At 40.0% G+C, this 18,244-nt stretch overlaps 1 protein-coding gene across 4 annotated transcripts in view; it reads right to left on the bottom strand.

Moving 5' to 3' along the window:
* SOBP (sine oculis binding protein homolog) overlaps positions 1-18,244 on the bottom strand; it is a 147,911-nt gene that overhangs the window by 53,544 nt on the left and 76,123 nt on the right. For 3 of the 4 annotated variants that reach the window (XM_082216621.1, XM_082216620.1, XM_082216623.1), the window contains exon 5: positions 13,540-13,635. The exons of the other annotated variant lie outside the window; for it this stretch is intronic. In XM_082216621.1, the coding sequence (XP_082072747.1) occupies positions 13,540-13,635 (96 nt within the window). The remainder of the gene's footprint in view (positions 1-13,539; positions 13,636-18,244) is intronic. 4 annotated transcript variants of the gene reach the window in all.

Below are 18,244 nucleotides of genomic sequence, written 5' to 3' on the forward strand. Positions count from 1 at the left end.
AGCTAATACTTGTGAAATGTGTGTTTTTAATTAAGGTTTTTAATTTAAAGCAGAGGCGGATTTAGGGGAGCACAACTGGTTCAGTCACACTCAACGTGGAGCCTCGGGAACACCATAGGAGACACCACAACTATGATTTAGAATGGAGCGCAAGAGGTTGGGAGGTGCGCTGAATTTTGATGTCACACAGGGCATTGCTGAAGTTTCAGACCCCAAGATCCACCACTGCTTAAAGATATCTGAGCTACACAAAAAGCAGCACAGTTGCCACAGGGATGAGGACAGTCTGCTCTACCAGCTTACTACTGGGTCCAGATTGGGATGCCTGTGTAAAGGGATAAGTTGTGCCTTCATACAATAGCCGGGATCCTTATCCACAACTCTATGGGCTGCTATATAAGCATAACCTTTCAACAGCTTGATATCATCAGCAGATTTTGCAACTACACGGTTCACAAGTTTTCTAGGTTATTAATTTTTTTTTTTTAAGTCTGAGCATAGATTCTTGAAGTGCTCCACTGTACATCTTCTTCCATTTCAATAATTTACAGTTCATGCCTTCCCACTGCTTCTTAGCTTTTAACCATCTGCTGAGCTGCAAAAGTCACTCCTTTATGCTTTAACTACTTAGCTTTTGTAAAGAGGCAGTTTGAAAGGCCCTTTTTCCAAAAGTCCATGTGAGCAGTGTCATCCTTTAAATAAAAAAAATGCTGTGACACCCTCAAATATTGTAATAGACTTCCAGACATGATTTTCCTATGAAAAATCTATTTCATTTATTTAAAAAAATGTATATACAGCTTTATTTTAAGAAAACCTTGATTGCTATCCTGTTGAGATTTAGGCTGTCAGCACCTTTCCCCCTCCACAGAGGCAGGGGACCTATTAGAAAGGTCCACCCTCAGAGGCTGATGGATCCAGTGGATTTGCAAATGGTTCTGGGGTTTTTTCCAGCTGATATGACCCTGTCAAAGCCCTGGTCGAGCTCTGGAACACCCGCATGGCTTGGGCTATTGACAAGATAGCCCCTGAGCACCCTCTCACACTTCGTCAAGCCCGTTTGGCCCCCTGGTATCTCTAGAGCTTAGGGCGAGGAAACAAGCTGGCTGGTGGCTTTGAATGCAAGTGGAGAAAAAATCTGAATGAATGAAACCGAACACTGGTAAGGGCTCATTAGTGAGCCTACCTAGTGGCAGTGAAGGCAGCAAAGAAGGCACCTCCATTGCATCCACATTATGCCACCTCCATTGCATCCACATTATGTCATCTGGCAGAGCTTTTCGGGTTGTTAGGGGCTAGCCCAAAGGAAATGGTAGAACCAACAGTAGCTCACTGTGACTTGTTTGCAAAGCATTTTGAGGATAAAATCACTTGCATCCACCAAGACCTTGACTCTGCTGTTATAGCAGATTAATCTCATGGGGTGTCCTGAGCACAGTCTAGTGCTGTTGGGTGAGTTTCAGTTGGTAAGGCTCAAGAATATGGACAAGGTGCTCAAATCGGTTAGGATGACCACTTGCGCTCTAGACCCTTGCTCCTCTTGGTTGATAAAAACCAGCAGGGAGGGAATAATTGGCTGGGCCAGGGAGGTGATCAGTGCCTCTTTATGAGAGGGGGTAGTCCCTGCCTGCTTGAAGGAGGCCACTCCTTAAGAAACCTTCCCTGGATTCCAAAAACCTAACTAAACCTAACTAACTACCAGCCAGTTGCTAATCTCCCTTTGCTGATCAAGGTTCTGGAGTGAGTGGTCGCAGACCAGATCCAGATGCTTTTGGAAGAAACTGATTTTCTGGATCCATTTCAATCAGGGTTTAGGCCTGGTTTTGGCGCAGAAACTGCTTTGTATGATGACCTCTGTCGAGAGAGAGAGACAAAGGGAAATATGTCCCTGTTAATTCTTTTCAACCTCTCAGTGGCTCTCGATATCATTGACCATCGTATCCTTCTAGAGTGACTTTCTGAACTGGGAGTAGGTGGCACCACTTTGCAGTGGTTCCAGTCCTACTTGGATGGTCGTTCCCAGAGGGTGTTGCTTGGGAAATGCTTTTCAGCCCTGTGGAACCTTCAAGCTTCCTCTTATCCCCTATGTTGTTTAACATCTACATAAAAGAACTGAATGGTGTTATCCAGAGGTTTGGAGTACGTTGTCAGCAGTATGCTGATGACACTCAGCTCTATTTCTCTTTTACATCTGCAGGTGAGGCAGTGGAAGTGCTGGACCAGTGTCTTGCCTCGGTAATGGACTGGATGAGAGCCAACAAACTGAAACTCAATCCAGATAAAACTGAGGCACTGTTAGTGGGTGGTTCCCTATGTGGGAGATTGTCTGCTCTCAATGGGGCTACACTGCCTCTGAAGGAGCAGGTTCGTAGCTTGGGGTACTCCTTGATCCTTTGCTGTCACTCGAGGCTCAGGTGGCCTCAGTGGCCTGGAGTGCCTTCCATCTGCTTCAGCTGGTGGCCCAGCTACACCCCTATCCAGGCAGAGATAGCCTAACTGATGTTGTCTAACCTCAAGGTTAGATTACTGCAATGCATTATACATAGGGCTGCCTCTGAAGATGGGCTCAGAAACTTCAGCTACTGCAGAATTCAGTGGCCAGGTTGCTCACTGGAGGAAGACAGTTTAAGCATGTTACACCGATCCTGATCCGACTGCACTAGCTACCAATTAAGTTGCCAGGCCCAATTCAAAGTTCTAGTTTTGACCTATAAAGCCTTAAACGGCTTAGGACCACAATACTCAAGGACCACCTCTTTCCATATGAACCCACCCAGACCCTGAGATCATCTTCTGAGGCCCTTCTTCATGTGCCTCCTGCTCAAGAGGTCCAGAGGGTGGCAACATGAGAAATGGGCCTACTCTGCAGTGGCTCCCCATCTGTGGAATGTTCTCACCAAGGAACTTTCCTTGGTGCCTTCATTATACACCTTTAGGCGCCAGGCCAAAACGTTCCTTTTTGACCAGGTCTTTGGTTGATCCGATTTACTTCCTATGCCCTTTTAAAATGTGGGGATTTGGGGGAGGGGGAGTTATTGGGTTGTTTTTATCTTTATTATGTATTTTGTAGTTTTATATTTTGATTTTATTCTGTGAACTGCCCTGAGACCTCCAGGTATATAAATTCAATAAAACCAACAAACCAACACACAGTATATAAGAAATACTAGAATTACCAATAAGAAGGTTTAAAACAAATAATTAAAAACTTTAAAGATAATTAAAATCAGCAGTAAACTAAAAAAGAGATCAAATGATGTCAACATCTACATGTCTGGATAGGCTTCAAATGACAACTAGACCTCTAAGGTCTTCACTGGAACTCTGCACTGACTGCAACCCTGTCCTGCCACAGTGAGCTTCAATCCCTTGTGGGATGGGGGATAGAGTAGCAGCTTGGTATCAGAGGGTTGGGTTGTGTGAGCAGAATTGAGGCAGTGGTTGAAAATAGCTGCGCCTTCCAATGATCTCTCCTAAGCACAAGGGTGCAGTGTTATTTATTGCCTCCTATACTTTGCTGTTGAGGCCAAGAAGTTGAGAATGTATGTAACCATCTCAGAAATATGACTGCAGCATGGCTGCTTTCCCCCCAAGCAAGGTGCTTCAGCTAGTTACATCAGTGTACGATTTATCAGCCTCCACCCGCTTCTGCCACTTTAGCATTCCTCAAGGATCTGGTCAGTAAATCAAAGCCTTTACTTTGGGAGACAACAAGAGGGTTTTTTTATTTCTGAGGTGCACTCTGATACATCAAAATAACTTTTTAGGGTGGGGGGGGGAAGAGCTTTGAAAATATTGACTTAGGTTGTCTCCTGCAGCCATAAAAATGCCAGCCACACAGGGCAATTTCTAGCTTATTGTTCCTCTGGATCACCTATATAAAATCCAATAGAACTGATAAGGTGAATTAAGTCTTTACTTGGTTTCATTCATTATGAATTAATAAGAGAGCACCACCGAACCTATTATTGACTACAAGGAAAGTCTTTGTGTCATTTTGCTCTTCCTAGCATTTTTTTTTTTAATAATAAAAAAGTCGCTTCAACAAAACACAGCTTAGTTGCTATGCAAACACTCAGAGCCATTGTACAGGGATCAGTTCCAGAGTTTGGTTTGATTTGAACCAAGCCAAGCAAATAGTGTCTGGATGTGATTTGACAAGGTTTTCCTACTTGTCTGTTTCTCTCATTTTTGAGACAGAATGAAGAAGAGCCAAAGAAGAAAGAACATGTATGCTCAGTTGAGGCTGCCCTTGGCTCCCCTCAGACACATATTGCTTACTTTTCAGAAATGCAGATACAGCTCCATTTGGATCTGGCTCTCTTTTAACATTCAGTACCGAAAGGGCAGATTCATTATATGTGATGCCAGAGACCTCTTTCTCCTCTCTCATTAACTGTTACAGGTGATTCAAACTTAATGGTTACTGCTCTCATCTTCATTTAGCAGAGGGAGGAAGCGAGAAATTTGCAGATCTGAGAACAGGTCATTACAGGTGTATTATATTAGTATATTAATGAGCCCCCTGGGACCATCATACTGTGATATCCAATAACTTTCTTAATGTATAATTACACACCACTGGACTATAATTGATTAAATAAAAAGAGAATCTAGGCAGATGCTAGGCCAAAGCTTCCACTGTTCATTATGTGTCCTTCCTACTTTTTAATAACTTAAATGAAGTACTAAAAAGCAATCAAATTAGAACTGATATTCATTAAATTTTTAAGCAATTAGTAGAGCATAAAATGTAAAAGCCTTCCTTCTACACAGAAATACAATAATCAAAAAAGTTGCAGTCTGAATGGGGGGGAAGAATCTTATTAATTTATCGCAATCAAATAGACATTTAAGTGCATTTAAAATCCTGTGATTTCAGTGCATGCATAAACATGCATGAGTCTTCGTTAGCCAGTGGCCACAAAATGGATATTATTCCTACAGAAATGGGTTGGCATGTCTTAAGATAACAAATGCCCCAATCCTGTTGTGCAGAATGCAGTGCTCACAACAGTGGAGAGGGATGAGTACTACCACCTGCACTGCAAGATAGATGGGCATGTGCATTCTCCTCCAAACATTGTGGGCAGGGATCCCTATTAGATCATGATGCGGATGAACAGTTTCAGGCTGACTTACTTCCTGACCTTTCATTGAAAGAACAGCTAACTACCCTTCACTTTGGCTTCTCTATAACCTTATGTCTTCTTAGTTCTATATCCTAAAAGGAAAGTGCTGCCCCACGCAGCTTATCAACTTCCCCTAAGAGCTTTTCTTTACCTCTACCCTTTCTAAGTCATTATAAAACCTTTTCCTCATAGATACAGCTTTACATTTCACCTTTAGGAACATAGGAAGCTGCATTATACCTGAAAGTCATGTGTACATCACTTGCAACTTTCACACGTGTCTTTTTTAAATTAAGTTTGTGATTTGTTACAGGGGATAATCTAAACACAACCAAAGTTGTAACTTCTAAAGCAGCCCTAATTTTTGTACATTATGTCACCAGATCTACAGACAATGGTGGGTAAAGCATGTCTTCACATTCAAAGCACCACCAAACACCTGGAAAGTGTGTGTGTGATTTAAATCTGGGAGGGGAATTCTGAAAGCTTCCTCCACCCACTGCTTTTAGACCTCAGTCCTCCCCCACTTCCCACTTTTCTCCAGATAAACTTTGAAACCACGAATGAGCTTGAAAAATTGATAGTGGAGCTACTACAGTGATTAGGCCAGTAAGCAGAGGAAGCATTCAGAAACCCCTGCTATTTTTACAAGGCAAAATTGTTCCCTTTGCATTCTACTTTGCAGGTGCTTCATTGTGAACTACACTTGTATGCAACTTACATGTAATTTTGCCAAAAATGGTGCGCATGCTAGGAGCGTTGCTTGTGAATTATAAGATACCAAAAAATTCAGTGCAGTTTTGAAAGGTTTGATCCACCACCTCTGCATCAGGAATCATATACCCAAATAGGAGGTATATACATGGTTCACATCACTGTGTCACCTTATCTGGCACTAGTGGTTGTATGTGCAATCAGTTGTTAATTACACGGTCAGAGACCCATTAAAAAGTGTGCAGTTACTTCATGTTACTAGATGGAGACTGTAATTCCACTGCAGAAAATAAAATTGGTGCTGTTATGTTAACTATGGTGATCATGGCAAAGGAAAATAGTTGAGGATGAGGATCAGAATAGACTTAAGGACTTTTTGAAGCCTTTATCAGCACACACATACACACAGAGAAAGAAAGAGGGGGGAGACAGACAGAGAGAGAGAGAGAGAGAGAGAGAGAGAGAGAGAGAGAGAGAGAAAGAAAGACTTGTACCCCTCATGGGCAGCCTTGTCCCCAAATTATGCTGCCAATATAATAACACTTCTGCACACATTTTAGGGCTTCTAGTATGTAAGCCTGTTCATTACATGTAAAGAATTGGGTCTTCTTTTCCTTTTGCTATTTTCATAACATAACTCATTCTCCCTGAAGCTTCTTCATGGTGGTGAGGGGGGAAATGGGTTTGTATATTTTCCCCATACTGCAAAACTAATAAGCAGCTTTGGGAAAGTGATATGAGTTGAGAAATGTTGGGAGAAAAAGACTTAAAACCTCTTCCCTTTGCATTGATGCTCCAATTTAGTGCATAGCATCTCTCTCCCACACTCACCCTTCTTAAAAAGCAAAACCAAGAAATTGAATGAAGGATCAGACACATGATGTATAATTTTCCCCATGGGAAATTCACTGAAAATATTCAAATCTTTAGTGAGCGCCAATGTGTGCAAATGTATATATAGATATTCTCACATGTAGAAATTATGGTGCTAGGACAGGTAGGTGAAGAAGCCTGAGAATATGAGAAATAATGACTAACATGGGGATATCAGGGGAGGGAGACGCAGTAGGACAGGTGAAGATTATATTTATTGGTAAGTTTTATAAAATGAGAAGGGTGTCAAGAGACAGCAATGAAATGTACCTACTGGCATCAAGCAATGATGTGCGCACCTGTTACAACCACATTTTAACCAATGCCCTTTGCCATTTCTTGTCATGGATCCTTGCAACTTTCATATCATTCCATTTGATAAATGACAGAAATGATGAATGACCTGCATGACATTAGCAGGCCTATTTTGCCAGAGCGTCAGAATTTTTAACCAGAGATTGAACCTGAACTCTCATATTTACAGGCCAAGTTCTATATCAGTGTGTGTATGCATGTATGTGCACACACGCACAATGGGTAGAATCCAGTTTAGCACCAAGGCAATCATTCTGTCAGTGCAAGGATTTCTGTTTGCACAATGTAATGCTCTTTCCCCTTTCCTCCCACCACAAGCCACATAAATCTGTTCTAGGTGTTCCTGTAACCCTTTGGAGAATATTGGGGTGCATGTGAAAGGAGAAGGCGGGAAGTCTTGCTGCATAAGTAGAAACCCTTGCACTGATGGAATATGTTAGTGGAATATCACCCATAAATTCCTCTCCTTCTTTAAAAGCTATAATATTAAAAATAAAGCATTTTCTGCTGTTACCTAGGTAATTATGTAGTGGCTTGATCTGTATGCAATGCTTGTTTTACCTCTATGAACAAATGAATTGAAAGAAAAACCAAGAATTTCACATCTGCTATTTTACTAGCTCAAACAGCAGCGGGCGGAACCCAGATGCTCTATTTAATATTCTGGGTAGCAATTCTAAGCAAGATAGACCTTTCCTTTGTAAATTCATAGCAGGGTATCCCAACAGAAGCTCTGATTTAACACAAGCTGGAGAGGTTGCAATTTCTCAGGCAATGGCTCAGGAATCTGGGCTTCTCAGAGCAGGAATTGTAGCCTTTTCACTAATCTTTTCATTATGTCCACCCTTTTTCTTACAGTGTTTAATCCTCTCTGTTTCCTGACAACCAACAGTGGCATCACTGTTCCATAGTATTAGTGTGCCATTATCAGCTTCCAAAGGACTATGCTTTCTTTACCTGAAAACAAAGAGCAAATTATCTATATCTCATGAAAATTCTAAAGTTCTAGATAGATACATAAATAGAAAGAGATACAAACAAAACTAAATTCTCAATGCTATCGAAGCAACTAAATTGCCCTGCTTTTTGCTATAAAATATTTGTATTCTGCACCAGTTTCCTATTTTTATTATCCTAATCTTCAGGAAACCTAATTTTACAAATGGCTGAATTCACTGGTTATACACAAGGAAAATTCCGCATCCTCACTAATTCAAGCATCTTAACCACCAAGTTTAGTATCTGGTTTCCTATGCTCTCTATTAAATGTTATAGCACATTTCGGATTTATAGTGGGAAATCAATACTTTAAAGTAGGCTCATAACTGCATAGTGGAATTTCTTTGTGGATGTTTTCACCAGCCAAAACTGTAATTGTCACGGTTTTCCTAATGAATAGACCTGCCATATGCATGGAGGGAATTTGTTCAGCAGCAGCTTATTCTTTCCCCCAATTTGTCAGCTATCTGTTTTTCTTTTGAAAGTTGTGAAGTTCTGCCTAACACACCAAATATATATTCTGCTCAGAGAAGCACATGGTTCATAACAGAGTAAGGTTATTTGGCTTAGAAATCTACCCAAGCACTTAGGAGTTAAGGCTTTTCAATGCATGTCTGTGACCCAGGATATTAACATTCTAACAATGTACTCTGGTTCTTCTGGGAGTTTGCTAGCAAACAACTTCCAGCAGTGCTTCATCCCCTCAATCCATCCTGGCAGCACCCTCAGAGCAGAAGCATTTCCCAAACTAAAGAGACTGCACTGGCTGCAGCAATCCATACTGGAAAATGGCATCTGAACCCTAAAGCTAAGAAAGCACTTTTGAGCCTAAGCTTCCCATTTCCTCCGACAGACTATTATAAAACTGACTCTGCATTGTACTAAAAGAACCCCAAGGATTTCCCAAGTCTCATAAGAATAAACAAGTTTCAATTTATCCTTCATTTAAAGCCTCACACTTTTTGCTGCTTTGTAAAAGAATCACCATCTGTCTCCCACCATTAATGGCTGGCTAAGCTTTTCCTCGGGGACACAGTCATTCCTGCTCTCTCCCTCCCCCCTTTACTTTTAAACTACTTGTCCAAAAAAGCCAAAAATAGGGGGAAGAAGGAGAGAATACAAGATACAAAATTACAGAAAGCAGTTAGAAGACTGATTTTTCCCCTATCAACTCTATCTTTGTGCTAACTAAATTTAACTTATGAGCAGCCAAACTGTAAACGGGAACTGAAATGTCTGCAATGTAAGTAAAATACCATTTTTCTATCATAAATAACAGCAACTGCTCTAATCAAGCTCTGGAAAACCCCATGCATCTCACTTGCTGAAACAGGAACCACAGTTATCAAGTCAATGCGCTGCCAAATAAATGTACATTAGCATCCACCTCTGTGTGTGGATACCATTCACTTCCACTGCACTGAATTCAATGTGATGTGCATTCAAATGTACATTCCAATTCAGGCTTCCTCAACCTCAGCCCTCCAGATATTTTGAGACTACAGTTCCCATCATCCCTGACCACTGGTCCTGCTAGCTAGGGATCATGGGAGTTGTAGGCCAAAAGCGTCAGGAGGGCTGATGTTGAGGAAGCCTGTTCCAATTCATATTTGGTGCAAACAGTCATGCAGGAATACCTTTTCAATGCATAACTAGAGCTGGATCATAGCACCAGCATTCCAATATCACCAAAGGCTAATTGAAGGAGCAACGGTGAAAAATCCCCCCCACACACACATTAACTACAAGTGAACACCTTCCAAAACTTTTAAAATATCTCTAGAAAGGCAAAAATGAAAATGAAAAACAGCTTTTAATAATTACTTATCCAGATGAACTGATTCTGCTATTCTTTATAATAATGTTTAACCCTGGTGACATTTGATTCATTGGTTTCATTCACATAACACTATGGGCCTATCAATAATAATAATAATAATAATAATAATAATAATAATAATAATAATTTGTGTGTTTTTCCCCCAGCCACTCTGGGCAGCTCTCAAAAGAATATTAAAAACAAGATAAAACATCAAACAAAAACTTCCCTAGACACTTCTTGTTCCAATGCTTTCCCCACAGGAAAAACTGTTCTTTAGCACTCAGTCTGAGTAAATGGCAATCTGGGTTTTCTCCACATTGACATTTGCTCCAATTTAGCACTAAAGAGTGGATTTTCCCTGGGAAAGGAGTGGGGCAAGCAAAAAAAACACTCAGACCAGTGCCTTCTAGGCTTGGGACAAGTGCACAAGCCCTAACATATTTTAACGCTATGAGGATGAGCCCAAATGAACCCAAGTGATGTGTCATGCTTGTACACCCCCCCTCCCTTCTCTGTCTCTCACATGTCTTGGGGGAGGACTTCAACAGGACTTAATTTCACTTTTACCGCTTTGCATTCATACAAGCAATTATTTATGAAAATGAATCCTGGTAAGTTTTATAACAAGCAATCTTCAAACAATGAATTATGAAGCTGGCTTGTTAAACCAGCATCCTTGCATCAAACATGCCACTAAGCCAGAAACTAAACTTTGCAGAAAGACTTTTCCTGGCCAAGTGGGAGAAGGGGGGGGGGAGGGAGGAGCACACAAGCCGAACACTTAACTCAGGCTCATTCAAGCTCATCAGTGTATCACTAAACCATGGTATAGAACTATGTGCAAACCAGGTCATCGGTGTATTGTACTTTAAGACTCAGGTACATCAACTGACTTAAGCATTTGTTTAATATGCTTGTCTGTTGGGTCCAGTTCTGCATTTCTTTGTACATGTGGTCCTTCATAGTGTATGCTCTGTTGACTTCAGAGACAGTATGGGCTATATTAGGGTTTTGGGCTCAGACACTGCTGATGTAACTTTAAACTGAGATGAAAGGAAAATAATTTTGTAATCTGTTTGAAGATGCCTTGGCTCACACTGAAATCAACACAAGCCTTCCACTGATTTAAATGGGAATAGATCCAGAGACCCAAACACATCCTTTATAAATATTTAAACTTCAGCGAAGCTATACAAAATAATAATCTGATTTAAGTAGAATGGCAAAGAGGCAACTAGGAAACATGAACCAATTACCCAGAAATAGAAATAATCTGACAACAGCATAAAGTGACTTCTGACATTACACCTGTATTCATGGCCTGATGCTTAAAACAATTCCCTTGGTGATATAAAAGCATTTCACTGGCATGAGCCATTCATAAAATTTGATCACAGAGAATTCTGTGAAGGTTTACTCCACACATTTGTGGTTACTACTCAATGACTACAACACCCAGTGATTAACTGTATGTGTAAAACAAACCCTAAGACAAAGTTTTAATCTTATGTGACACTATGGCAGACTCAATATGTTTTAATGAAGGCAACTCACATTCTCAGCTACAAGCAATTACATTTGAATTATGTGTGAATGAACTAAGACTAGATTCCTAAACAGCTGTTATCCATGAAATTGCCTGTCAGCAAGCTACACTGACAGTTGATTTTAATGAAACAATTTCAAACATATACTGTACACCCTTGGATCATTCCAGGAGCAACACTATGGATATAGGACTACTAATCTGAGCTGGTTTACAAAGACTCAGACATAGCACATGAAGGCTGGTGATGTGAGCATTATGTCTCTGAAATACGACTAATCTGTGTTTCTGGGACACCTCTTGTAGCTTTTGTGACTCGAGAAGCCCCGTATTTTCTAACTGACCAGTGAGGGGAACACAAAATAAAGGGGAACTTCCTAATAATACGGAGAACAGTGCAATCTTATGCATGTTTGTTCACAAGTATATCCCACTGCAACCAGAAGTTCATAGGCTATAGTCCTATAGCCACTTCCCTGGAAATAAGCCCCACTGAACTCAATAGGACTTAGTTTTGAGTAGACATGTATAGGATAGCACTGCTAGTTCCCTACTAAGTGTGTTAGATTGCAGCTGACCGAGATGTCCACGGTGTAAAAGTCAGCCATGAGCTCACTGGATGGATCTAGACAAGCCATCATTTCTCAGCCTTAGTCAATTCCCTGTAACATGGGGATAATAAAACTGACCTGCTTTTCAAGGTTGTTATGAGGATTACTGAGAATAATGTATGTCAAGTGGTTTGAGCACATAGGAAAAGAATTATATAAATACTATATATTATTATTATTATTATTATTATTATTATTATTATTATTACTTTGTTTCTTGCTCTATCTGCTCAGCCGCAGCACAGCATCTAAGCCTAAATTTTTAAACAATTAAGATGACCACAAAATCTCATGGGGAAATTTTGAATTCCTTATAGAATTTCATCTAAAAATCTCAGTGAAATGCCATCTTTCCTGATGCTCCGTTTTCTTTACTTACTGGAAAATAAAACAATGTCCCTTTTAAAATATAGATATAGACTTAATTTGTTTGGACATTGCACACACACAAATGAAAATATTTCCTATTTTACTTAAATACAATGGAGAAGAAACAAAAACAAAAGGGAAGTAGCAGCCAGATACTCATCAGGATTTTAAACCTCCCTGAATTACATTTTCTATTTGCTTTAGTAAACAGAAGAGGAAATACTTAGTGCTTGAATTGCTCATTTTACTTTCAAATCAAAACTATTAGGATCTTTACTGAACAGAAATATAATGGCCATTCCTATTTGCTGTTAATTTTGCCTAGCTACAATTGCTAAAATGAGCAGCAAATTAACCCTGCCTTGGAACAGATATCTGTTCACAGCTGATATAATCTCTCCTATGTCTTGTAAACATTCCAGACTCCTTGTCAGTGCTTTGCTGGATTTCACTCATTCCTCGCCAAAGAGAACAAGAGAAAGTGTCTCACTGTATTTTTCAATAAACTAGAGAAATAGTTGAATTCTAAAGGGAGTACTGCATGTCAGTGTTTTGTTGTGTTTTGTTTTTAATGTTGTCTGAAAACAATGAAACCGCTAAAATGTAAAAAGGGAGAGTTGGGGAAGGGGAAGTGATTTTCTCATATAAGTATCATCTCTCTCTCTCTCTCTCTCTCTCTCTCTCTCTCTCTCTCTCCCTCCCTCCCTCCCTCCCTCCCTCCCTCCTTCCCTCCCTCTCTCCCTCCCTCCCTCTCTCTTTTTTCTAACATGTGCTTTACTTGTGATTCCTCAAATGACTTCCAGTGGGATACTTCGCATGACTGTGTTTGCAATATTGTAAGCACTTTTGCTGGGGAGTAAGCTCCATTGAACTCAGTGGGATTTACTTCTGTGTAAGCATGCTTAAGATTCCACTAACTTCCTATTACAAGGCCATTCAGATTCTATAATAAATTATAAAAAATTTGCAAGCAAGTTGAACGCTCAGAATTGTTCAATTATATCAGAGTTAGCATTTGCAATTGGCACAGGTTATTTTTTATTAAAAAAAACTGTAATACTTCATTATGTTATGTAATCATGAACAAAAGCTTTTCAAAAACTGTTTTCACTGTGCTAAAGTAACAATCTAGACTTGTTGTAAGTATGTTATTCTTACAAGTAGTTCGCAGTTATTCTTGAAGGCAAGTCTTGGAGTTTCCTTAGCATAGTGCTGCTGGGGGAAATTTTCACCATGTCCATCTTCATCTCTAGCCTGAAGGGAAATATAATGGCCTATTTAGGGACTTACAAATAATGGAAGAAAAAAAATAAGCTAAATGCATAACAGCTCAGATCATTAAAACAAGCGGGAATTCCAAAATACAACAATATTAAGAAGTTTGCTTAAATATGCAATACACCGGTTAGATATTAGAACTTGGAGTGCTCTTTACACCATTTCTTTTTTTAAAAAAAAGACATGCAAATAGATTTTGGTGTAAGAGTTAAAATCAACAAAGAGACAAGCCCCAAAATGAAGTATTTCAGCTGGCTGTTTTGAGTTTTTAAATGCTGCAATCCTATGCACACTTACCTGGGAGTAAGCACCATTAAACTCAATGGAACTTACTTCTGAGCAGACATGTATAGGATTGCTCTGCTAGGGTTTCAGTTTACTTTGTTCCTTTTTAAGGATTACATATTTAAATTACATATATGCTATAAGCTTTTTTTTTAACCTTTAAAAATATTCAACCAATAATATGCTTCCATTTCCATTTTTTTTTAAAGTAACAAGGTCATTCCCTTCAAAAATGGGTTTCAAATTCATGATTTACACATTAATGCTATTAAATTGATTTCCCCCGATTCTTTAAGTAAAGTTCTGAATTGAGTAGTCATTATGCGAGGGCAATGAAATATGTTTAAAATATTTAATTTAAGAAGATGCATTAAAAGTTATGGGTTGTTTTGATCTACACTGCTAATTAAGGAAGCTTAAGTTTAAATGGAGACATTAATGCAATCCATTAGCAACTATACTACTTGCATGCAGCATTTTATTTCTGATCTACAACATATTCTGGTTTAGAGTTAAAGCAAAGGGAGAAGTAGGTGAAAGGAGGAGTGTCGGCAGCATGCTCATTACACCGTTCATTTGGATGACACTTGCACTCTGTTCCACTCTCATCTCATCTAATCCCTGACTGTTCGCTCTCCCTCTCTCTTGGCCTCCTGAAATTCACAGCTGAGCTGTCTCCCTCACATATGGCTTGCATATAATTATGCATATTCCATTTTACACTGCATTAAAATGATGAGCTTCTGGCTTTAGGCCAGCTAATTTAAATAAGACCCAGTGAACTTGGAAGGGAAGGGTGGGGGGGAAGAGGCTGACAGGAAAGCCATACAGCAAGCAGCAGGTAGTTCTGTCTTCTGTTATAAGATTAAATCTGTGTCTGTTGTTAAATAATAATAATAATACAGTAAAGGAGAATTACCTGGTGTGATATATAGATCAAGTGTGTGAGAGAGGCAAAAATCTAACACGTATCTATGACAGCACTTAGACATTCCTCCTCCTTAATGTAGTGTGAACTGTCTATTTTCATGTGTCATTTCAGAGCTTTTAATTTTTGTTAGTGTTGTCATTTGTAAGAGATATTTGCACCTTATGCATTTTGTGTCTTGTTTCTTGCCTTCAGAAAAGCTGTCTCTCCCTATTTGTAGACCCGAAAGAGACTACTTCAGGCTGCAGAAGGTCACAGTAGTGTCTAGAGTATGAAAGCTTGGCAAATTTCACAATTTGCCAATTTGTGAGCCACCAAGCATAACACAGCTCACCAGGCATATCTTCAGTCTGCCAGGTGCTTAGATAGATCCTTGATTTTGCTGTCCCTGGTTAGCAGCAAAAACTGGAGGATTACTATGCCCAATGTAAAGGTTGGGAAGGTAAATGGAAATAATTGCACCGATACTACTAAACTTCTACTCAGCTCCTTAACGATTAATATTCATTCAAAATAAACTCATCACTTCAAATATAAACTTGTGTCTTATAAATCTGGCTGACTTCTAAGATTATAGCACTAAACACTGGACATTACTTGCCAAACAAGATTTAGGAAAGTCAAGCTGTAAACTCAAGAGAGTCCTATGGTACCTTAAAGGCTAACACATTTATTGTGGCATATGATCCTATGGCCTACAGTGGTACAACAGGACTCTGTTGTTTTTGATACAACAAATCTGGAACTTGTCAAGATTTTTATAATTTCTGTCTCTGACACATTTACACACAACAAACACACACACTATTCCCTTGGTATAATCTCTTAGGGCCAAATTAAACGTGGTAGCCATGATCGTTACTCTAATATACATTTTAAAAAACAAAATGCACACCCAGCAGACTAAACTTGGCAGTAGAGAACCAGGGGGAGAGTTAGAATCTACAGTGAGAGTTTGGTCTAATTCAGCTGACAGGATACCAAGAGGCACAGAGCAAAGTCAGTCAATCCAATAAGCAGGGAACATCTACATGAGGACCTCAGAAAGCAAGTATCAAGAGATAACACCCACAGCACCAAGGACAGCTCCCCAGTAGCAGGCAGCATGTTTCAACAATTTCCAGAGCCAAACTAACATCCCATATCAGCCCTCCTGCTCACCCCAGGCTCTTTCCCCTTTCTGAAATATGTGTCTGAAATAATTGAACTGCATTGCCTACAAGCACCTTTTCACTATGGAGGCTACAGATACTTCATTATAGCAAGGTATCTTGTACCTTTGCCTCAATTTCTGAAACAGATGCAGATTATGCATCAGGCTGTTAGCCTAAGCATATTTATTTGAAAATAATTGTCATTAAACCTAGAACTGATAGAGGTGTGACTTCAAAATTCTCATATAATGTATTCTGTTGGAGTTTCTGTCACAGATACAAGGCCTGTTTTTGTTTGTTTGACTAACCAACCTAAAGGACCTCAGTTTAAAAGGACTCCAGAGATGAACCCTCGGAGTAGCAGGCCATTTCACTGGAGGGATGAGCTTCAGTATTAGTCTAAAAGAAAAGAGAGTTTAACCTCAGTTTTTCCCTTCTTTCTGGCTTGCTGTTTTTACATTTGAAAATCAGATAAATTTACATGAAAGCTAGAGTTCAAGAGGACCCCTGTCCTTTCAATATTAACATAAAAGGGAGAATCCTAGTGTGGACTCCTATGTAAAAGTGGGGTGGGAAATGCATGGTTCCATTCTGGAAGTATGTCCACAGTTGCTTTCATAGTCCAGTCTTGTCTTAGAAGAATCATAGAGTTGTAGATTTGGAAGGGACCTTGAGGATCATCTAGTCCAACCCTCTGCAATGCAGGGATATTCAGCTGTCCCATACGGGGATTGAACTTGCAACCTTGGCATTATCAGTGCCATACTCTAACCAACAGAGCTAATCAGGCTGATCACCTACTTTTGGTCCTGCTGGGCTAGATCTTATTAGGCTTAGAACTAAAAAGGAGAAACATTGAGGCCCTGTTCGGTCTCTGTGCAGGCTGTCCTCTTACTTTCTGTGCTGGCTTCAGTTATCCATAATCCGTACATATATGGCTTATCATCTTCCTGAGACCTCTTGCATTCCCCATCATCTCTTTTCACTTACAGTGGTGCCTCGCAAGACGAAATGAATCCATTCCGCGAGTCTCTTTGTTTAGCGGCTATTAAAGGCTTAGCAGCTATTAAAGACTTAGCGGATTAGCGGCTAAAAGGCTATTAGCGGCTTAGCGGCTTAGAAAAAAAGGGGGGGAGCGGAAAAAAACGGAACACTTGCAAGACATTTTCGTCTTGCAAAGCAAGCCCATAGGGAAAATCGTCTTGCGAAGCAGCTCAAAAACGGAAAACCCTTTCGTCTAGCGGGTTTTCCGTCTTGTGAGGCATTCGTCTTGCAGGGCACCACTGTATCTCAATTTTTTTCTATATGTGCAGTTGATCTCATTGGTTCCCTCCTTCTATTACACTGAGGGACAAGCCAGATGTGTAGCTAAATGTGACACTGCATTTGATTGCAGATTTTTAAAGAAGCAATCTGCATCAGCTGGGGGGGGGCTGACAATGAATGGGATCAGAGCAGACATGGAGGGGGAATTCCCTGCTGGAATTCTCCAGAAAATATCTCCTCTGAAGCTATCATTTTAATTAGGATGGAATCCACCATTGGTGGTTGATTTGCACACACATTGGCATTTATTTGCCTGGGGACTAAACTATACATGGCATTTGTTATTTGGTTTTCCCTTGCATGGCTGATATTTTTCAATAATAATAATAATAATAATAATAATAATAATAATAATAATAATAATAATAAATTATTTATACCCTGCCCATCTGGCTGGGCTTCCCCAGCCACTCTGGGCGGCTTCCAAAAAAAATATTAAAATACTGTACTACATCAAACATTAAAAGCCTCCCTAAACAGGGCTGTCTTCAGTTGTCTTCTAAAAGTCTGGTAGTTGTTGTTCTCTTTGACATCTGGTGGGAGGGCATTCCACAGGGAGGGTGCCACTACCGAGAAGGCCCTCTGCCTGGTTCCCTGTAACTTGGCTAGCCATGGCAGGGGTCCTGAGCTTTCCCCACACCAAGGTCCCATTTTGTTTTGGGTCCCCCCAGCTGTTTGTTAAAGAAAAATCATCCATGCGAGGGAAAATCAAATAACAAATGTCATGTCTAGTTTGGCCCTGACTCTGTCAATTCTAACTAAAGGGAATGAGAATGATAGCATGAAGAAAAGTGAATGGAGTTGGCAGGTGTAACATACGGCCTCTGCTATATGGAGTTGAATCATTGCAGCTAAATAAAACCTTCCTGAGAGAAATGCTTCTCTGAGCAGC

Source organism: Podarcis vaucheri, assembly GCF_965113315.1.
Source record: "Podarcis vaucheri genome assembly, chromosome: 3".
Taxonomy (NCBI): Eukaryota; Metazoa; Chordata; class Lepidosauria; order Squamata; family Lacertidae; genus Podarcis; species Podarcis vaucheri.